Below are 23,980 nucleotides of genomic sequence, written 5' to 3'. Positions count from 1 at the left end.
AGGTTGCCAATTTGCCTTTGATCTGAACGTGAAGTCTACGACGTGGTCAACTGTAATCTGGAGAGCAACCGCCACCCGGTAAACTTCAAAGTCAGCGCGATCTAATTGTATATCCCTCGGATGAGCTGGGGCTCCATCTACCAAACGATGGACGTCAAAGGTTTACCAGTAGTTGCTTTACTTCATTAAGGAGCGTCTCTAAACGTCTCCCGCGCCTTTCCACGGGACCAGGCCTGGATTCCACCGGGCTTCAATCGGCGGACAGTTCGTACACTAACATCTATCCTTGTCATTCCGATTCCAGGCATAAGCCTTTTTTTCAAACATTTACAGTTGTTGCCTATAGAACATCACTCTCTTGTGAACACCAGAATTTACTTCATAAACTTCAAGTGAAACGGCCAGTTCGTACACTAACATCTATTATTGTCAGTCCGCGTCCAGGTGTAAGCCTGCCATGGCAGCAGCAGTGAATACTAATACTTCCCGATGTGCGCTTTTTACTGTCACTCCAGAAAGACAGCCTCTGGCTAAGCTTACTTGCGCTGTTAGGGAGGAGTGCTTACCATCGTTCTTCTACACTTTATTGGCAGTTTTTCAACATCCTTTAATCCGTTCATAATTTTCACTTCTGTTTTCACAACCTCGGCAGCAGCCTCAGGCCTACAGTCATCTGTTCCTGTCGGTTGCTGCACTCTTACTACCGTCCTCACATTGTATGTTTTCTACACTTTGCGGTTTCTGAAGAAATATCCTCCGTATAATCTTTGGCTTGCCTATTCAACTCACATCCTATTATCATCACATACTACCTATCAATAGGTAGCATCTGTTGTTCATGCTACGAAACTAATAATCGCAATAAGTTTATTGGTAATTCATGCCCTAATGGTAATTGAAAGTGCGCATAGAATTGTAATGAAGGTATAGTTAAGAATAAAATGAACATACATTGAATCTAAAATCGTCAGTTACTACTTCTAGGATAGTTATTACTGGCCTTGATTCCTTTTCCTTATGCAGTGGCATATGATTGTATATTTGCATCCTTATACTTCATTTGCTTGATGTCCAGTCTAGCAAGCTAGTCTCTACCAGACTAACTACGCTGGCTATATATAGGAGAATATTTACCTGGGGAGTTTGGCCGCCTTGTAGGTTTGACTAGCCGCGCAGTTAGGAAAAAAACTACCTCCCCGCGGCCGGACTCCCTTAGCCAATTTTGCTCTCTTTTTTTTTTGCCGTATTCTACGATCCGTATTATACTTACATTTGGAACTGCATATTTTCCTATGATGTAACAATGCCTAGTATGTATGTCACGATTACACTACGTTCCGGAATGCATTGCAAACAGTAAAAGTGCACTGTGAACTATGTAACACCTTTAGTGCACTATGCACCAAGTAACATCTAGCGTCAGTGCACAGTAAACCAGTCAGAATTGCCCTGATGAAGATGACAGACGGTCATCGAAACGTCGGCTCGTGAAAAATAAATGATTGTGATCAAAGAACTTTGCTATTCATTCGTTTACCAACCTGATGAAATTATTTACGGATCCGTATTCCCGTAGAAAGGCCGGGTGGAGGCTACTAGCAAGCCGTACCGCCCGGACAGTTCCCGTGTTGCACTGTTGGTCGCCCAGTAGTCGATAAATCAATCCCACATCTAGGTTAGGCCACAGCAAGTAATTTTCATGGATGACATCAGCGCGCACATTGATTTTCGCCTGATATTGAAAAAAAAGTTGCCTTCTGACAGTGGTGAACATGCCAAAAATGGGTCTGTTGCCATGCCGGAAAGTGTATGGCAGATAACTATGAAGAGACAAGAAAAGGCTATGATTTAATGTTTTGTTTCTTACTTTGATGCAGTGATATGTGATGCTGACCAAAACCAATTGTACAATGATTGAGTCAAAATATTAGAATGCAGGAACCTTGTTTTTTTCGGCCCGTCTTTTTTTTCGCCCGCTCGCATTAGACGGAGTATGCAGAGGATGTCATCCATGAAATTTACTTGCTATGGCCTTACACATGAGCGAGCGGTCCACAGGAGGGCGATAACGTTATACGCGGGCGCCCGGGTGAACCGCGGCCCCTTTGATGATACTGTCTAAAACTAGTCCATACCTTTTCCCTTTGTTCATCAGTTAAAAGATTTATGCGCCAGAGCGGTAGGGCCTGAACCTATCGTTAATGTATTACGCCTCTTGGCTGTTTGTTTTAGTAGTAGTAGAATGGTTTATTTCAAAATTGCAAACTCCAGACATACACAATTTCAATTACCACCACACTGACAACAGACTCGCAGGCAGCCATACTGCCTGCCTGAATTGCTCTGAGGTCACAATATATCATTAAAATATGGGTATTATTATTAAAACATTATTACATATTATTAAATATTGTTAAAATTTATAAATCGTAAAATATTCCTCTGCTATAGAAAATGGATTGATAATCGATATACATGTTTAAAACGTTACACAGTAAAAAAGGTTCGGTGAGAGGCTGTTGTACAACATTAGCAACAGATTACTCTTACATTGCCGTTTCAGAGTTATTCAGTAACTTAACCATGTATGGTAGTGCGCTGTTTCTAAAGCGTTCGGTTCTTGTTCTAAAACAGTCAATCTGGTTACTGGACCGTGTTGTACGTCCACTGATGTCCCCACGGCGGGGAGGGAACCAATGCCGGTAGTCGGGAGATTGTAAGAGTTTTCTGGCAAAAGTCAAGCAGAGGTGGTCTCGTCGTCGCTCCAAAGTCTCGAGGCCAAGTAGATGACAGGCTTCAGCATAGTTAGTGTAGTTTTTGCCAAGGATAGTTCTGACGGCACGGCGTTGGATTCTCTCCAGCTGGTTACGTTGATGGGTGGGCGGGCAGTTAACTCGCTGAGATTACTCTCCAAGCAGAGGTTTGGGTTTGGGGGGTATTTTTAGCGTGTTTTTATTTTAGGCTTTTTTTTGGGTTTGGTGGGGAAAAAATTCAGTGCAAAAGAGAAACCCCAATAAAAAGCCTAAAAACATGCTAAAAATACCCCCCAAAACCCAACCCTCTGCTTGGAGAGTAGCTGAGACGGTGTAATTGTAATTCACCAGGACCGTTACGACACATCTGCAGGAATTTTTTTTTACTCCAACATTTCATGACTAGACATGGTGACGGCACACTCAAGTTCGTATATCAACTTATTTTATGCCGTCACCAACGCAGATAGAGGACAAATACTGGTGTGTTACGCCGAAAGGCGGTTATACCGGCTATACAGATACAGATACAGAAATACGGGACAGAAAAATACTCATTTTCACCTGAGCGAAGTGAGGAGAGTCGTGTAAAGTGCCTTTCCAAAGGGCATAAGATCGGTGGCATGTCAGGACTCGAACCCGGAACCTCTCGGTTCCGAGTCGAGCACTCAGCCGCTACGCCACATGACCCATCTGCGGGATTGCTCGGTAAAGGTGTGAGGTTGATTCATGGTCTGGTTGAGAGTACACTCAATTTGATTGATACTGATGATGCTGTTATGTCAGTGATATATCTACAGCTGCATATAATGTATATCGTGAAGTGTTATGTTTTACTACCATGCCTTAGTGTGAAAAAGCCTGAGAGCTTTTCACGCTTTGTTGTCATTTTCTCGCTCATGTTTATGTACATACAAGTGCGTTCAAACAGCAAAAAAATAAGCTTTTATAAAGTAGAAAGAATTTTATGAATATCTACTGAAACTGAAATCACTGAGATCATTTCTATCGTGGCCACAACACAGATCTTGGTACAACACTTTTTTTTTCCGTTTTACGGTTATGAAAACAAGGCACGGAACAGCGGAGGCTCACGTTTTAGTTCTTACCTAGACTTACTTTCAATCCCAAACCCGAGCGGAGTAGAATGTAAAATGTGCGTAGCATAACCAAGCAAAAAGGATATTCTTTCTGAATCCTCTAGAAAAGCCAGTAGCTGTCAGAAAGGTGATAGCCCAACAGACGACAGAAATAGATGACTACTTGCTGCTGGAATTGCCTGTAGGTCTGAAGCTTCCAGGAAGTGTAGAAGTGAAAATCTTTACAAGATGTTGGAAAACTCCCAATAAAGAACAGAAGGACGTTGATATATACACTTCGCTAACAGCGCTCGTAAGGCCTCAGCAAGTAATTCTTATGAATGATATCAGCGCGCGCATTAATTTTCGCCTGATTTTGTAAAAAGAAAAAGAAAGTTTGTTGCCCTCTGACAGTGGTCAACATGCCGAAAATGGATGGGCAAAGATGTCTGTTGCCATGCCGGAAGGTGGATGGCAGATAGCTATGAAGAGAGGAGACAAGAAAAGGCGCTGAATTAATGATTTACTTCTTACTTTGATGCAGTGATAATAATAATGCAATGCTGGCTGTGTATATCTGGTGTTCCCACTGAATAAAAATCATTTGTACAATGATTGAGTCAAAATTTTAAATGTAGGAACCTTGTTTTCGCCTGCTCGCATTAGATTTGGAATCTACGAAGGATGTCATCCATAAAATTTAGATGCTGTGGCCTAAGCACAGCTACAGGGGATCGGCCGGCTTGACAGTAAAACGTGTACCGGGAGGTTATTTGTGATAAGTTTACACCTGGACTCAGAAGGACGTGGACATCATTAAAAGGATTACCAGGAAATATGGAAACTGTTTTAGGCGGATATTACCTGCTGTGTAATCACCCTGTCCTACTTCGTCTCGGGTCTTATCAATCTAAACCGTCACGCTTCTCCCATTTTGTCGGCAGACAGAGACCGATGTGCCCATTTACTCATATCAGTGCGCTGGTGGAGCTTCTGTACCGCTCCATCTATCTGTAGGCTCTAGTGCTTAATAACATCTAGAAACAAAAGTTTCGATTTCTTTGAAGTTTAAGGCTTTAGCAAAATGCTGATTTCAAACAAAGATAAACAACGTCGATGAAGGTTAGACATCCAGGTAATACGATACGCCAAAAAGCAGTTACTCAAGCAACTGGATATGATTTTGAAAACGACAGACGTTTCAGCTAGTATCCACTAGCTTTCGTCAGTGACTGAGAGACCAGAGGGAAAATGCAGGTTTATAAGCACAAACTATTGATTGATATGCAAGTAAAGATAAGCCGATAAAGATAACATAAACAACGTATGTCAGGAATGAGATATAGCTGATCTTAAAGTATCTGCAACGAACGTACTTGAAAGGAATGAGAAATCAGGCAAGATCTTTGAAGACTGTAACGACGCTCATAAGTCGCTGTTCTTCACACCGTAAAATTGCTTGCAGGGTTACAAACCTGTGGGGACGTGGGGCGTAGCGTCAGGGTGCTCGACTCGGAACCAAGAGGTCCCGGGTTCGAGTCTTGACGTGCCAGCGATCCAGTGCCCGTGGGAAAGGCACTTTACACGACTTTCCCCACTTAACTCAGGTGAAAATTAGTATTGTATTGTCCCCTGTGTTGGTGGCGGCATTAATATAAGGTTAAAAAAACTTGATTTGAGAGTGCCGTCACCATGGCATCTGTATCTGTATTTGTATAACCGGTATAACCGCCTTTCGGCGTAACACACCAGCGTAACACACCGGCATGTGATATATGTTGGAATATTAAAAAAAAAAACCTGCCGTAACTCGCACTTTGTATCACCCCTGGCCATCGCTGACCCAGATCCATCCAGATTGACGCATCGTCACCGGCGACATCAATAAATCTTCTAATAAAACATGGCTTTAGAGGGTAGTATGTTAGTTTGGAAGGCTGGAGGCGAAGGATAACATTTCAGACAGGACATGAGTTGATGTTAATTGCACGGTGTTCATGTTATTTATCTATAACTGAGTGAAACACTGAGCGACTGTAGATAGTGTATTTAATTAGAATTGAATTGTGTTATTTTACTCCATACTGCTAACTTGTTATTTGTAATGTCTTTGTACGTTTTTTCTTCATTGTAATACAAGTATGTATATATGTATGTAATATGTAGACCACAGGAAGAATAGCCTCTTTTGATGCTAATTGTGGATCTAAATAAAACTCAATAAGCTCAATAAAACCTGGCTAAAGTCATCACTCTAAGTCAAGGAACTTGAAATAAACAGTTACTATAAACAGGATGTCTGGGTGGTCCTTGTGCAGAGGTGACCACTGCTGCAAGCCAGAAGACAAGACTTAGATTTATCTGTTGTGCACACACCTTAGGTGATAATGAAGAGGCTAAAGCGACCACTCCAGGATCATAAACCATGCATAAACCAGTTACTAGGATGACTGGATGGTCCTTGTACAGGGGTGACTCGATCTGATACAAGCCAGTTTAGATTTATGTATTAGATCGTTATGAACAGGGGGAAAGCGATCACCTGATGCAGTAGGATAAAGCAGTAAAGCAACTATAGACAATTCTGGGGTCGTGTGGCGTAGCGGCAGAGTGCGCGACTCGGAAATAAGAGTCCCGGGTTCGAGTCCTGACATGCCACCGATCTTGTGCCCTTGGGAAAGGCACTTTACACGGCTTTCCTCACTTAGCTCAGGTGTAAATGAGTATTGTCCTGTCATGTATTTGTCCCCTGTGTTGGTGGCGGCATTAATATAAGTTGAAGAAACTTGAGTGTGTCGTCACCACGTCTGGTGATTACATGTTGGAATAAAAAAAAAAAAACTAAAGACAAGATTCCCAATGATCGTGTCAATGAGAACTACCATCAAAATGCAGCCACAATGGCCGAGTGGTAACTACATATGCGACCACTTGTTCATGCCAAAGGACAAGACTTAGATTAATGTGCTGTACTGTTTACTGTAGGTTGTCCACTCTTGTCCTACTGTATGTACATGTAACAATGTCTTGTGTAATTTTGCTGGGCCCCCTTGGAAAACAGCTAATGTAAGCTGAATGGGGCTACCCAGCCGTCTTATGATGAAATAAATAAATAACGTACATAAACCTCTGGTCGTAATGACTGTAAATCTTCCTGTGTACCTGAATGATGAGGACGCAGGTAACTACATGGGATCATCACCAGGCACAGAGAGATGATCCTCCTGCCTGGTGGGGGTCAGTGATCCGGCCGTTTATCAAAAATCCATGACCCCATTTCCACTAAATGAACCAATCATCGGTGCTCACATCAACAGAGTGTGGAATCTAATACACCTGATATCAGGGGAACGTAATGAAAATTGACGATTTACTGAAGGCCAGAGGGTTCAGGGGTTAATGATGTGTCTATAGTTGCTGTGTGTGGGGCTTCGAGGTAAGTCCGGAATTTGATAGAGATGGTTGGAATTTATGAAGCCGTCTTTAGTCAAAAGGAGATCTATATATCCAGCCAGCCGCGCTCCAGGTCATTGACCCCAAGTTTCTCTCCACGTACGGTGTTTCAAGGGGAAAAAAACTCCCCATCGGTAGAGACCCTCTGTAGGTCTTGTTAAATGAATAGACTACCAAGTGCCTGTCCTGGGGCATGGAATATTTTTTCAACCGTTGAAATTGCTTTGAGATGATCGTGACAGTCAGTTTGATGAGTGCATCCAAACAAACTGTAAACAGCCTTTTTCTTGGTATGTGTTTATAAATGCTGGCCTTTTTTTTAGCTAGGCAGTTATTTCTCTTAATTCGGTGAAAAGGAGCTTTACTCTTGTTCTGGGCCTTCCCGGTAAGTCCGGAATTTGAGATGGTTGCAATTTATGAAGCCGTCTTTTGTCAAAAGGAGATCTATATATCCAGCCAGCCGCGCTCGCGGTCATTGACCCCAAGTCTCTCTTCACGTACGGTGCTACGGTGGCTATCTCTTATCGTCGATGGCGCAACGGTTAGAGCGTTGGACTCGGAACCGAGAGGTCCCGGGTTCGATACTCACCGCGGCCCTGACGTTGTGCCCTTGGGAAAGGCACTTTACACGACTTCCCTACCATGTACGGTGGAGTGACGCTCACCGAGCCTCTTAGGCTAATTGTCTAATTATAACTGGGTGCCAAAAACACCCTACGGATTTGGTGCGCCGATGTGTCAACATCAGCACATTTGCGCGACCAAGAGCCGTTAATTTTTTTTCACGGTGCTTCAAGGAAAAAGAAAGATGTGCGCCCAATTGCATTTATCGGCAGAGACGCCCTGTAGGTATTTTTAATGATTCAGAAAATCAGGCCAGGCAATTCAACCACAAAATCCAGCTGCTATGAAGTAAAAACTACCTTTCTTTGGGCATGGCTTAATTTTACAGTCGTTGCAAAATTGCTTTGAGCTAAGATGACAGTCACTATTTTTAAGGCCACACAGTATGTATACACGTTTAGTTGTAAGCTGTAATAAAATATGCCATTTTTTAAAAGAGACATTTGGTAATTCATAGCGGTTGGATCTTGTTGTGTACTTGACGGACTAAATTGGAGCCATTGGCCTGTCATAATCAGCGCTACATTTTGAGTTACCAATGTTTAATGCTCCTAGCTTTCTCGTTCTCTATATCATGGGATTTCGTGCCCACAAAATGAGTCTCAAAAGAGTAAGTCATCCCTTATAACTATATTTCAAATCTGTGTTGGTCTACGTACTTGTTTAAAGGAGTACTAACCTCCAGAACGAAGTGCTATTTTCCGATACATCATGCTGCAATGAATACATAACTAGCCGACTTTTTACATAATTTCGCTTGTACAAGTTGCGCGGCGCATGTTTGTAAAGTGATATTAATATCATTTTCCCCCATGCTGAACCACAATTGATACATCCGGGAACTCTGGCTTACGCAATACTCATACACTTCAGGTCAACATAAACATTTTTTGGCGAAAATGGTAGGAGACAAGCACACTAACAAGCTGATTATTGAGAAATTACTTGCTTTACTTTGCTTGACCTGTGGCTTGGATATTATAATATCATGATGTCGAATACAGTGGGCGCCAGTTTCATCCTGTGTGTTTTGAGTTTCTCAACTCATTTGCATGTAAGTATAACTTGAACAGATAATTAGATTACGCCACTTATGAAAAAGATAACTAGATTACGCCGCTTTTTTCATCATCAATATTTGCGGCATAAATGAGGGGCGATAAGGACACCAAGAAGGGCAATGGTTGGTAAGATACCAAAGAACACAAAACGGTACGAATTTTTCTTATCGCCCCCGAAATGAGGTCTGTAACGTAACTTTTTGTTTAAAACATAGGCACTAATGGGGTAGCGTGGTGTATTCTGGGATAGTTTTGAGGGTATTTGGAGAGTTTGTCCTGGATTCGATGCGTTTTAAGGCTTGCTCGCAAAATGGGCATTTAATTATATACTGTAAAATAATATGCATTTTTCACTTCCAAAAATAAATAGCCTGTCGAAATATAGCACCCCTTTCTGGAGGTTAGTACTCCTTTAAAGTTAAAACTTTTAATCCAACACAAAAGTTCTCTCACCTTGAGCTTTCGACCAGTCACTCTTCCTCAGTAGACTGACCCAGTGAGGCTTGTACCTTTGACGTCACACTTCAAAGAAGCCACGTGACAAGCCTCACTGGGTCAATCTACTGAGGAAGACCAGAGTGACTGGGCGAAAGCTGTAGGTGAGAGAACTTTTGTTCGTTTTAATTTTAAACACATTTCAAACGTGTTTAAAGTTAAAACGTTTGATCCACAAAAAAAAATCACCTAGAGCTTTCGACCAGTGACTCTGGTCTTCCTTAGTAGACTGGCCCAGTGAAGCTTGTCACGTGGCTTCAATGGGTCAGTGTGACGTCAACACTGGGCCAAAGGTACAAGCCTCACTGGGTCAGTCTACTGAGGAACACCAGAGAGACTGGTCGAAAGCTCTAAGTGAGAGAATTTTTTGTGTTGGTTTTAATTTTGAACATATTTCAAACGTTTGCCTTATTCCCCTTTACCGGGACGAGGGGCGATATCGACTTAAGACAACCTTTGACACTTTGCTGACGTCACATGTGGGAAAAATCACGTGTCCACAGCATTTGGGTCAGATAGCTGAGGAAGACTGAGTGATTCAGTCGAAAATTTCTGGTGAGTCAAATTTTGAGTTGGATTACAGTTTTAAGTTTTTTCATAATATTTCAAACGTGTTTTCCAGGTTGTGTGTCCGAGCGGACGACCACGGCGCCATTGAGAGCCCGTCCACCATCGACCACATGCTGGCTTCGAGAGGCTACGACAGACATCTGCGCCCTAACTTCGGCGGTAAGGAATAACTGTTGTATTATCTACTCCACACTACATGTATCTACTATGCTAACAGCTCACCATATGCTTCGCTAACTGTTTATACAAGTAACATGCACCTACTATGCTGACAATGCACCCCATTACGTACTATGCTAACTATGCACTCCATTAACTATAAGTACCTACTGTGCTTACTAAACTATGCTTACATACTAACTATGGTAACTCTTCATCTTCATCTTTGCCTGGGCTCTGAGATGTTATATGAGCCCCGGCTATACCCTCATATAGCCCCTATTGGGGAACTTTAGGGGGCGGGCTAAATGGTCTAAGGCAGTAACTATGCACTCCATTAACTTACTATTCTTACTCTGCACTAAATTAAAGTGTATCTACTATGCTGTAAACCCCATTAGCTCACGTCGTCTTGCATAAATGGGACACTGAATTGCATTTAATTAATGTATAGTTGTATTCATGAGAAATAAGAAAGAAGTGGTAGCAATACTTTATATAGTCGAGGACTAAACATCTTGCATGGTTTAATGTGTGGGCGCGTTAGTGCTTCATGTACATTATCAACACTGATGGACCTTTGTAGACCACCAAAGTTGCGGATGTCCAAGTCTTATGGAATACTCTTCAAAGGATGTCAGTAATTTGAAGTCTACGTGATGTATATAACGTTGACAAACAATATGTGGGATGAAACAAAACTAAAAGCCAGCCTGTGAAGCACCTTATCCTTTCATGTCCCTGTACATTAAAGTTCTAGGATAACCACTTTTACTATGCTCCATACGCAGCAGAGAAGCGATAGTTGCAAAATTTATGGAGTAAATGATGCGTTGCTGTCTCTGAATCTCTTTGCAATAACTAGAAATGAAAGTAGGTCTGGGTAACGGCTCTTTTAAGATAGCGCGCAGCTGTTTGCATACAAAGAGACTTCCAGTAATGCTGTATAACTCTTGAAAGGACGGCACGTTGATGTGGACAGGCGACACAATATTACGTGCGGGGGAGCCACATACTTTTATATTACAAAAACATCCAGTGACAAGACGTGGGGGCGACACACTCAAGATACACTTATATTCATACCGCCACCAGACAATACGTAATACAAGCAAGCAAAACACGAGTTATCATATAGAAGTTGAATACAATAATCAATCAATTAAGAACTGAAACAAATAAATAAATACCGGCAGTATTGATCAAGATATTATAAAAAGAAACGATTGGATTCTAACAAAAATGTCTGTACATGTAGTTATATTTGAATATTGTACATTATTGAGAGAAAAGAGAACCTCTTAAAAGTAAACGTACCATCCTTTGTCATGAGCAGAACAAAATGAAGCAGTGTGCTCTCAGTACTCATCCGTATCCATCCCCTAATGCATTCGTGTAATCTGCGGTAACTATCGTGGTTCGTTTGTCAAATTTGAGTAGCTCATTGAAGTTCCTGTATGTTGAAGGTGGCTTTCAAGAGCTTCTCCGCCCTGTGACTTGCGGCAATAGAGAAAAGACGCTACTCACGGTAGTGATTGATCACTTAGATAGCCACAATGAACACGCACTACATCAGACATAGTTTTAGACATAGTTTTAGACATAGCTATAGCTCTAGACATCTACCTTTTATCATGTAGATTTTAGCTATTTTATACTACGTTTCATTGTTCTTTTATGTTTGTAACCTGCAATTAGCCCCCCCCGGGCATGAATTCGCAATAAACTTCTATTTACATCATAGAGCAATGATGTGGACTTGGCGTCTAGTCTATCTTTGTTTTCTTATCATCAGAAGAATTGGCAACACTAACTCCAAGCTGGATTTTTAAACCCCTTCCCACATGTACGAAAATCTTTGCAATAACTTTTTGTAGACTTTAAAACAGTTATTACGCCCGCATTGCTACGGTACATTAGAAAAACGACAAGGATCTCAATGCACACTTTCATATTCACCTCTATTTAGTGATAGCGATCCGGCAATTGTCCGGATACTACTTTTCGGTTCCACGTTATTGAGAATATTGAGATTTCGTCTTGTAGTATGATTCCTATCATCACACAATCCTCCGCTTCAACTGAGCCTGCATCCTATCAAGGACTGAAGCCAAGACATAACAACTGATTGACTCCATCAGATACTATGAAGCAAGTTTAATTTGTAATTTCCAACACAACAAATTGGACTCACCCAAATTTTCAACTGTACAACTCCAGTCTTTGTCAAGGAATGAGCAATCCACCGCTTCCGTGACGTCACGCAGATAACACACGTGGCTCTGTGAGCAGTGGATCATAGGTTGCAGAAAGTCTGTGGCGCCCCCCGTCTCTGTTGGGGAATGGTTGTAATAACATGCCCTGATGTAGATGGCATCTTTAATCCCTCGTGCAATCAGATACTGTGTATGTTAGCCAGCATGCGACAACCTGTTGGAAAGCAAACATTTTCTGTTCACAGGAACAACGTAAACGTCCATCCCAGTTGTTGAAATAACTACCTACCTACGTCGTCCCTTTACCTTTTTCTGGCCGCTGGAGGGACAAGGTAGAAGTGAGGATGGAGAGCTGTCTCTGGCCTGATCTGTCTCTTGCAGCAGTCAGATTTTCAGCCAGGTTATTCCAAGCTGTTTTCCAACTCAAAGGATTGCCGAAAATTTTGTCCGAATCATTCGGTCTTCCGCAGCCTTCTGACCCAAATGCCACGAGCACGTCGGTGCTGGGTCAAAGTTCGTAAGAAGTCGATATCGTCCCCCGTTACAGGCTAATGTGTATAAGATTACTCTAAACTAGGAGAGAGATGATAGCTGTCTCCGGGTCACAAGCACAGCTGGAAGGGGCGCGCTAAAGTTCTAAATCATCTGTGCTGGCATTGAACTTTATGACATGAGGTCATGGTCAACTCGTCAGGTGACAGCACAAGTGAAGATTGAGCTCAAATCTGTTTAGATCCATTTAAAAGGGTTATTGGAATTGCAGTATCCGATTCATTTTCCGACATGAAGATTAACACTCTCCTTTGTTGAAGTTGTACCAGTGCAATAGCTCAATTGGTAGAGTACTCGCTTTGTAACCGGGAGGTCATGAGTTCAAACCCCGGCCAGGTCTTTAAAAATAGTACACACTTCTTTCTCTGCTTAGCACTCAGCACGTATGAGAAAGAGTGTGGGAAGTTCAAACACACAGCACTACCAGCGGACCAGCCTCCTGCTGTTATGCATTGCACAACTGTGTTTTGCCCAAGGGCTACAGAAATGGAGATGGGCACCACCCTACGCTCTGCATAAGAGCACGGGAGACCTTCTTCTCTTATTCTTCTTGTTAAAGTAACTCCGCAGATGGTCTCCTAACTCAAAGCCTCGGCCGAAAACCCATTCCTGTAGCCCCGTATGTCCCGGTGGTGAGATGATACGAGTGACCCGTAGCATATTTATCATAGCAGATTCATTACAATGTAATATTTGCCGAGTTACTTGGTCGCCGTGACTTTTCGCAGCATACGTTACGTGGATGGCATCCACGCGCGCATTGATTTTTGTCTGATTTTGAAAAAAAAAAGGAACAAGAAAATACGTTGCCTTAGGTGATGGTATATATGCAGGCTACTGGAAAGGGTTACAGTTCTTACGACGGAATGTTAAGCCTTGGTCCAAGCCAAATTTATTGTACTAGTCGAGAAGGAGAATTTTCGTGGTACAATGAACCTGCACGTACTCCACATACATGTACTTGTACCGTCTGTCTTCTCTGTCACGACAAGTGGAAACGTATCTCAATCATTCATTGAGTTCATTCAATTGCAAGGAGACTTTTAAACCTCAATGGTTCATTTTAACTGAACTGGTTCGAGATCAGTTACTAGTATACCAGCAGATCTTCTTACGGGGTTACGGATCGCAGAAATATGAAAAAATTGGAAGAATAATTGGCCAGGAGAGTCAGTCCCCTGGCCAATTATTCTCCCTGTTTCGCCAGGGTTTACTATTTTATGCATTGTTAGTTAGTCTCCCGGAGACTACGTTAAATCTTGTTACGTACTAGCCGTAGTTGTTAGTGGAGACATAATTGCTTCGACCATGATGACTGTTTGCGGGTACTCGTAGTTACGAGATGATAGTAGTGTGGCGTAACGGCAGAGCGTTCAACTCGGAACCAAGTTCAAATCCTGCCATGCCATCGATCTTCTGCTCTTGGGAATGGCACTTAATACGAATTTCCTCACTTTACTCAGGTGAAAATAAGTAGGTTTGTCTGCGTTGGTGGCGGCATAAAAATAAGTTGAAAAAACTTGAGTGTGTCGTCGCCATGTCTTGTGATGCCGGTACGCCAAAAAGCAGTTACTCAAGCAACTGGATATGATTTTGGAAACGGTCAGACGTTTCAGTTAGTATCCACTACCTTTCGTCAGTGACTGAGAGACTAGAGGGGAAATGCAGGTTTATAAGCACAAACTACATTTCTGTATTTCTCCTCTGGTCTCTCAGTCACTGACGAAAGGTAGTGGATACTAGCTCAAACGTCTGACCGTTTCCAAAACCATACCCAGTTGCTTGAGTTACTGCTTTTTGGCGTATCGTATTACCTGGATGCCTAACCGCCATCGGCGTATCTTGGGATGAATGTTGGAATAGAAAGAAAACTCTTTTTCTCACCTCTTCAGGAGCTCCGGTGGTCGTTCGAGTCAGCATGTCTATAGCCAGTATTGACCAGGTGTCAGAGGTCAACATGGTAAGTCAACACCTCGTCGCCTCCATGTGTGCAACGTCTTGTTTTGTTCGTGTCTGTTTGTTCCTACAATACATTGAGTGACTGCACATGGGTGGGGAAATTCCCTAACCACAGACCACAAAGGGGGAGACAATGGAACATAGTTGTCAGACGCTGTCCGGAAGCAAGCAACCGAAGTTGGACCGAGTACAGTTAGAAATTACAATTTATATGCCAGAAGAAAAAAACAACACATTTATAAGCCACAAAGATACCGCAGAGCCTTTTGAAGATTCTGCGTACAACCGTCATTCTGTGTAACTCATCCCCTTCACAGTTAACCGGCAGCTAGCAGTTTGTTTTATCACATTTCCCTGTCTTTGGGCAACCGTAAAAATTCAGTCGATGCAACCAGACAGTTATGCTGACCCAAACAAGCTTAGACTATTCTCGTAGGGCATGCGGAAAATATACGCCAAGATGAATAAATGATACAGGTTTCTTTCTGGGACCTTCCAGGCGAAATGGTACATCAAACGCAGGAATATTTGATGGCTATATAATGCATCCATTTATCATGTAGGTACAAGAAATGACTGAAATGCAAACAGAGCTATCACAGAAAATGAAAGGCAGACGGTTCAGGTCTTAAATCATGTCGACGCGGCAGTCATCCCTACGGTTACGCTTCCGTTCTCTGTGCTAAATCATGTTCCACGTATTCAACACATGACAGACGTTACTCGGGAAGATTGGAGAGGACTTTAACCCCGATAAATCGACAAAGCAGGCCTCTCTGTAGGGTTATGTTTCAGACTCAACTAGAGTCAAAGGAAACAAAGCAGTCATCTTCAACTGAAGTGAAGTTCTGTACACTCAGCTTTGTTTTGAAATAATCAGTTGTACTGCCATGGTACTGCAACACGCAGCTTCTTTTTTCGATACAGTATTGATGCTTACATATGCTAGTACTTTAGGACAACATTCTGGCCTTCCATGGCACCAAAGCCAACCTGACCCGGACGCCCACGATTTATTCTTTAATTCGTTCATTCACTCGCTCATTCATTCCGTTATTCTAGGATTACATGGTAACGATCTTCCTGGGCCTAGCCTTTAAGAGCACCAACGCTAATCTGTCCCTATAGACATACATTATTTAATTCGTCATTTTTCATTTATCAATCAATTCATTCGTCCGATCACTCGCTCATCCTTCCGTTCCTCCAGGACTACATGGTGACGATCTTCCTGCGACAGTATTGGCAGGACAACCGCCTGGCTTTTGAGGACATCGACGCTAACCTGACCCTGGACGGGCGCCTGTCGGACCGGCTGTGGGTTCCCGACCTGTTCATCCCTAACTCCAAACAGGCATTCCTGCACAAAGTCACGGTGGACAACAAGCTGCTGAGGCTGCACCCGGACGGGACCGTGCTGTACGGACAGAGGTCAGGAAAGAAGCAAGGAAGGAATAAATGAATGCATGAATTAATGAATGAATGGTTTATTTTACATCATCATTACATCATCTTTATTATCACAGCTACAGATCATACATTAGCACCCTTGAACGCCTGAAGTGAAATACGATATACAATTAAATGATCACATTTATACCTAAACTATGAACAAATTCGACTGATTGGATGAATGAATGAATGGATGGACGGATGAGTACCTTTTGCCAAAGGCATATTAATTCTATCAAAGATAAAGAATGTGTAAATTGTGTTCAAAGTCTACGTGTTTTACACTTTTTGTGGCTGGAGGGGGAATGAAAGAAATTAGAGTACGAGATGACAAAACATATATATATAGGAATACATTTTATTTTCCTTTAAAGCAGGATTGCTAGAACACATGTAGTGAGATGGTATCTTCTTCGTAACAGTAACATGGTTTTCCTCTGCATTTCAATGCTCTCTCAAAGGAGGAATAAAGACAGAGGAGAAGACGAATGAGGCTAAATTGCTTATTTGTAAAACAGTTAGAAACAGTAAGAGTTATACGCATGTTAACTTCTACATTGTAAAAAAAATACTAGAGTTCCACGATCTCATACCTTCGCCAAATGATGTTAGCTTTTATGAATGAGAACTTATATACAATGTATTAATCCCCCTGATTATGCAAATAGGATCCGCAATTGCATGAATTATATCTGTTGATCATGATCTCCACCAACAGTCTTATTTTAACAAAGAATGCCATTATAGCATTTCCTCATATATTATGCAAATGAGGTCCTTATTTGAATAAGTTATGTTAAATTAACTAAACTTCAAACACCCCAAGTATAAAATTCCAGGCAGTTACCACTATGCAATTATAACATTTTCTCATTAATTATGCAAATTAAGTCTTCATTTGCATAATCGATATCTGCCTGTGTTTCTCTCGTTGTTAATAACATATGTCGCAAGCTTGAACTTCCTATCATGGAATGCAGTTGATTAATAGAATTTCCTCGTTAATTATGCAAATTACATCCATATTTGCATAATTGTAATATCATTATGTCAAGCATTACTCAAGCTACCTACATACCAAAAATCATGATGATCCATCAATCGGTTCTTGAGTTATCCTCCTTTAAACATTTGTCCTTTAAACCCCCCTGCAGTTCTAGAGCAAGCAACTAGGGGGCCCAAACTCACGTCACTTCTTCCCCAGCACAAGAGCTACCTGCCATTCAAATTTCGTCACCCTAGCATGTCTGGATCATGAGATATCAAAACCGGAAGTTCAGCTGCAGTACCATGACAAGCCGCCAGGGGGCCCAAAATCTAATCAGTTCGAGCTCTCATCAAGACCTACCCATCTACCAAATATCAAGATAATCCATCTAAGCTTTCTCGACTTATGCTGTTGACAGACAGACACACACACACACACGGCCAGGAAAACATAACCTTCTCCAATTCTTGGCGAAGGTAATAAAGTCTGAAAAAACGTCTGCGTAGGTTTTCATATGTTTGTGGATAGATGGTAAATCGTAAGCGCCACCAAACAAATTCCTTTAAAACTGCACACTGTGAGATGCACAGCAAATGTAACGACTTGAGGAAACTACAATAATATTCCTTGTGGGATATTTGCTCTATCCGAATAAGGATATATATAGTATAAGTATTGAGAGATTTCACGAATGTGTACTCTACAATTGTTGCTTATTTTCTTTAGAATAACCGCCAAGGTGTCCTGCAACATGGACCTCCGGAATTACCCTCTGGACGAACAGAACTGCACACTACAGTATGAGAGCTGTAAGTATCTGCTTCTCATGTATGCAAAAGTCACATTTAGATAAGCATGCAACATCATGGACATGGAATATTCCTTTTTCCTTTAGTGGTCAATGTGGTTTCTTGGGACGCATTATGAATGTACTATTCCATTCCCGCAGTAGAAAACACCTACCTTGAACAGGTCTAGGCTAACCCCGCTGGCTAAAAAGAAATACAATCAACCAAGAGGAAGTTAATTTGTGAGGGTCTCATTTCCCAAGAGATAAGTTTACCCTTACCGTGGGTTTACTCTCCTGGCCGATTATCTACCATATTATTTCAATATTCTGCTATAAACCACCACTAAAGAAGACCATGTTGATAATAGTCAGAGCCGGTAGACATTCTGACTGAGCTGGGGCCGTGTGGTGTAGCGACAGAGTGCTCGACTCGGAACCAAGAGGGTTCGAGTCCTGACTTGTCACCGATCTTGTGCCCTTGGGAAAGGCACTTTACACGACGACTTTCCTCACTTAACTCAAGTGAAAACAAGAGTTCCGAGATCTCATACCTCCATGAAATATGGGCTTGCTGCGTCCTCATCAATTATGCAAATACCTGTACATTAACATGATATATGCATAGCGATGCATACCTTAAGTAAGTTACACGTTACGAGGTATAAATTTCCCATCATTCACCAATAAGGATTCACAGAATGTTCACATTAATTATGCAAATTAGGTCATCATTTGCATAATTGATATCTGTTGATGTTCCGCCTGCCACAGATTGTGAAAATGAGTATTGTCTTGTATTCGTCCTCTGCGTTGGTGACGGCATAAAATACGTTGATATATTATTAACTTAAGTGTGCTGTCACCACATCTAGTCATGAAATGTTGGGATATAAAACAAAACATCCTAACCTGCCATGTTCCCGCAGACGGCTACACCACACAAGACGTGCTGTTCCTCTGGAAAGACGGGAACGCGTCGATCCACGGCCTGGAGGACATCGAAATCGCGCAGTTCGACATCGGAGGCTTCACCACGTCAGAGAACCACGGATACTACGAAACTGGTATTCAAGTAGCCTCCGTAGCAGACTTATAGCGCTGGGGATTTGGTGGTCTTCGGCTGTTTTATTATTAGTTAAGGGAGTAATACACCCAGGTCGGCTATGTTGTCTATATGTAATAAAAAGATAGCACATAAAAGCTCCCAAAGGCCCTGAAGACCCCAAACCCCCCAGTTTTTGGTATGCTATGGAGGCTATTCTGGGGCACTGGTAGTTTTAAAGCATGGCGGCTAGATGGATTGCAATGTAGTTTGACGTTTTCCAAAAAGCAGTTACTCAAGCAACTGGATATGATTTTCCATGAGGCTGTTTTTTTTTTGCGTACGTGCGTATCTTATTCCATGGATGTCTAACCACGGATACTACGAAACCGGTACTTAGATAATTTACAAGCTGATCTTAGGGTGGCAAAAGACAGTATCAAAATGGCCAGGCAGTATCCATTTGCCAGGGAGTGGCGAACGGATACTGCTTGGCCAATTTGATTGCAACGTAGTTTTGCGTTCGTTTATCTGATATAAACAAGATATAATTGCAATTTATGGAGCACACTGTAACACAGTGCACGGTAACTGTATTTATCTTGTTCTTTTTTTGTATCACGTAATGTTCTACCTGGATGTCCAACATTCATCGAATTGACCACCCTTTGACACTTAATTCAAATTTCCAGTAAATTTGGGTCCAAAGGATTCATAGTCATTCTTTCTGGAATGCATGCCAGCTAATGATTGCCACAACACTTAGAACTATTGAAACGTACCAGAAAATGGCACAAAATATTCACGGAGATTTTAACCTGTCCTTTCGTTGTTCCCTGCAGGAGAATACCCTCGCCTGACGTTCAGCTTCCGGCTCCACCGTAACGTGGTGTTCATCATCCTGCAGACCTACGTTCCCGCCATCTTACTGGTTATCTCTTCCTGGGTCAGCTTCTTCATCAACCCGGAAGCAGTTCCCGCAAGGGTCACGCTAGGTCAGTGCTAGAAGTTGTCATGTTGCTTTGCATTGAGCTAATCTGGGTACCATCCTATTTGTTTGCCGGGTTTCCCATACTCCTTCCCTAAGAAGTTGTCAGGTAGCGAATATGGGAGCCCCGGCAAACAAATAGGATGGCACCCAGACTAGCATTGAGCAACATCGTTAAAAAAATACAAATGACACTTCACTTTGTCAAGTCATGTGAAAATAATGAAGCTTCTAAAACTGATGTCTGAAATGTTCAACAGGCACATCACGTCACTGTACAGAAACATGGCTAAGGCAATCGCCGCCATATTGATTTGGGGATGGGTATACGTATGGAGGACGCAGGACGCAGGGCGAATTGAGCCTCCTGTGAATAAAGAATGGTTCAAAACAAACAATGAGCATTTTCTGCCATCAAAGACGCTATCTTCGATCTACCAAGCAACATGGCGGAGGAGGTGGCGACCTATATATAAGTTTTGACGCCATATACAAACGATCTTTTGTCCCCATCGCACAGGCATCACCACGGTTCTGACCATGACGACGCTCAGCTCGGCCGCGAAGGAGTCTCTGCCGAAGATCTCGTACATCAAGATGCGAGAAATGTCTTAACATCAACATTCTCTCTACTTTCACATACACATACCCCCTGATGTATTATATATAGAGAGAACACATTAATTAGATTAACTGATTTATCTACCATCATTGTCTGCTACCTGTCATCATGGGCGCCATCTTGGATCTACCTAGTAGCCACGCGGTGGCAGTGGCGGCGGCATATATAAGTTCTGACGTCCTATTGTTCGTTGAAGAGGTTCATCAGGCACGTAAGATTAACAGTTAGTAGACTATTCATCAATCAGTGACTGTTTTGAAAGGTAGCAAACACGTACCCGCAAATTTTTGACGTCCACTGCACGACACTCTACGACTAGGTCACTCCATGATGAAGACGTACAGTGGACGTCGAAAATTCGGTACGAGTTTGCTACCTTTCAAAACAGTCACTAATTGATGCATAGTCTACTGACCTATTGTCCCCATCACACAGGTATCACCACGGTTCTGACCATGACGACGCTGAGCTCGGCCGCGAAGGAGTCTCCGCCGAAGATCCCGTACATCAAGATGCGAGAAATGTCTTAACGTTAACATTAACTGTACTTTCACATATACATTTCCCCTGGTGTATAGCTTAGCGAGAACACATTAATTAGGTTAACTGATTAATCTACCATCATTGTCTGCTACCTGCCATCATGGGTGCCATCTTGGATCTAGATACTCACCAACATGGCGGCGATCTATATATACTGCGACGTCATGCTCAAACGACCCATCCATTATACAGTCTCCATTGTCCAGAAAAGATTAGCCAGGCAGTATCCATTGGCCACTCAACCCAATGATACTGTCTGGCTAGTGGATGCTGCCTGGCCAATTTGATACTGTGTTTTACGGCCACCAAAACATCTGCTTGGAGATTACTATAAATGTTCTCATTTCACAGGTATCACCACGGTTCTGACCATGACGACGCTGAGCTCGGCCGCGAAGGAGTCTCTGCCGAAGATCTCGTACATCAAGGCCATCGACGTGTACCTGGCCATGTGCTTCTTCTTCGTGTTCGCGGCGCTTCTGGAGTACGCCATCGTCAACTTCAGCTCCGTCGGAATCGCCAAGAAACAGGCCAGCCTGCAGGGGCAGCAGGGACAGGTAACTTTTAACGTTAGATGTTGTTTTTCTTATATTGCAACATGTAATCACAAGACGTGGTGACGGCACACTCAAGTTTTCTCAACTTATATTAATGCCACCACTAACACAGGGGGCAGTACGATACTCATTTTCACCTGAGCGAAGTGAGGAAAGTCGTGTAAAGAGGCTTTCCCAAGGGCACAAGATCGATGGCATGTCAGGACTCGAACCCGGGATCTCTTGGTTATGAGTCGAGCACTTTGTCGCTACGCCACACGACCCCACACTTTTTTTAATAGTCAACGACGATGTAGTTGAGTTGTAAAACGTTAGAATGTAGTGGCACTACCTTAAGATGTAGTACTTACCCGGACTACGAGGCAATGCTGCTGATGATGATGAGTACGAGATTATTAAATTTGAGATACAAATTAAGTCACGGTTAGGATGACAGCCTTCTCACTTCAGTGACACCCGGCTGTAGACAATTCAGTATTTCCCTGGGGATTTTATTACCAAATTGTCCCACTGAAAAGCAGTGCCATCACTGAGTGGGTTACCCTGTTTAAATATGACGGAAATTAATAAATAAAGAGGACGGTAATTGAGACCGTGTCGGCTGCTGGACCCCGGTAAACAAATAAGATGGCAGTCAGACTGTAAACTCTTGTCTATTATAACTTTTCTGTTCTAACACGGTTTTCTCTGCCCCTTCCCTCCCCAGTCGGAGTGTCACGTGTGCCGTTGCCATGACGTCGAAGCCCGCGTCGGGGGCCTCAATGGCGTGTCTTCCCAGCACACCCTGCGCGTCGACATCGTCAACGAGGCTACCCAGAAGGAGGTAACGTCACACGGGCCGTTCCTGACGTCACAGCCCGGGTTCGCGGAGACCCCCCGTCGGGAAGATACGGGCATGGACGACGGCGACGACAGCAAACAGAGATCAACCTTCGCAGGCGCCGTGTCGACCATGCTGCATCATCTGTACGGCAGACGGCCTCAGATCAAAAACTCGAACAACATCGACAAGTACTCCAGAGTCATGTTCCCCACCCTGTTCATCGCGCTGAACTTCGTGTACTGGTCGGTCTACATGTACAGACGACACTACTTCGTGTTTTAAACGCGAGGCCCTCCCTCCTACCAGAGGGTCCTTCCCGGTGTGAGTGGATCAAGACTATTGAGGTCGCAGAAAAGAGTAGAGGAAGTTCCAGAGCAGCCCTACTCTACAGCTCTACTTGGGTCAGTCCGGAGGACTCTCATGGTTAGTGAGTCGGACTTGCTCCAGCATTGATGCTTCTGGTGGAGAAGAGATGCTGTTCCGGTAAATCGAACTTTGTTCAGCGCCAAGAAGTGGTCTCTTGCACTGAGCAGATCCGTTAAACACAGTGATTTTTTTGTTGTTTTTATTTTGTGTTTGGTTTAGTCATACGGAAACTATGACCACCACAATGGTCCCAAGAACTTTGCACTAAGAGGTTGTACCCAAATGTGATCTCTCTGGACTATGTAATCACTTCATTACGACGCAGTCTGGGACAGAACTTTGTCATCAACCGGATGTTCAAGTGGTGAACTGGCGCATTGACTTTTTTGGTCAGCGTCATCGTTGTATTCTAACCTCTAACATTCATAGCAAAGTAGCTACACTTCGTGATGCTAAACAAGTCCGTATGAGTGAATCGTGAAAGTACATTTTCATTCTTTTTTTTTCTCTTCGGTAAGAAAATTATCAAGGGTTTGTATGATAAGATTGTATTTAGAAATATCCCAGCCCAAGGAATATATTAAGACTAAAGTGCTTATAGCCCTGTAAATATGATAAGGATTATCTATACTGAATATCAGAATGAAATGTGTCTTAATCAACAGACTCTAACTTGTGGTCTTAGCGCCGAGGCGGATGCTTTAAAGTAGACATTCAGATTTTGGGCACACATCACTAAAAAGGGTGTTGAAATATAGTTATCTGCAAAGATTCCCACAAAAGTAGTGGAAGTCTAGAAACTGTATTGCCTCATTCATATTCATGTCCATGATTTTACCGGACGTTTCCGAGAAAGTGGCTTTTAAGACTTTAGAATAGACAGAAATA

At 42.6% G+C, this 23,980-nt stretch overlaps 1 protein-coding gene across 1 annotated transcript in view; it reads left to right on the top strand.

The window, feature by feature from the left end:
• LOC109486902 (gamma-aminobutyric acid receptor subunit beta-3-like) overlaps positions 1–23,081 on the top strand; it is a 34,672-nt gene extending 11,591 nt beyond the window's left edge. Inside the window, exons 2-9 of the mRNA XM_019790809.1 lie at positions 10,049–10,194; positions 14,855–14,922; positions 16,132–16,352; positions 18,088–18,170; positions 19,078–19,215; positions 20,036–20,188; positions 21,698–21,903; positions 22,610–23,081. Of these exons, the coding sequence (XP_019646368.1) occupies positions 10,049–10,194; positions 14,855–14,922; positions 16,132–16,352; positions 18,088–18,170; positions 19,078–19,215; positions 20,036–20,188; positions 21,698–21,903; positions 22,610–23,008 (1,414 nt within the window). The 3' untranslated portion in view covers positions 23,009–23,081. The remainder of the gene's footprint in view (positions 1–10,048; positions 10,195–14,854; positions 14,923–16,131; positions 16,353–18,087; positions 18,171–19,077; positions 19,216–20,035; positions 20,189–21,697; positions 21,904–22,609) is intronic.
• Positions 23,082–23,980: the final 899 nt, after the last annotated feature.

This window comes from Branchiostoma belcheri, unplaced genomic scaffold (genome assembly GCF_001625305.1).
Source record: "Branchiostoma belcheri isolate BF01 breed outbred unplaced genomic scaffold, Haploidv18h27 scaffold84, whole genome shotgun sequence".
NCBI classification, from domain to species: Eukaryota; Metazoa; Chordata; class Leptocardii; order Amphioxiformes; family Branchiostomatidae; genus Branchiostoma; species Branchiostoma belcheri.
Note: the sequence above shows the minus strand (reverse complement) of the source record. Positions and strands in the feature narration are given on the sequence as shown.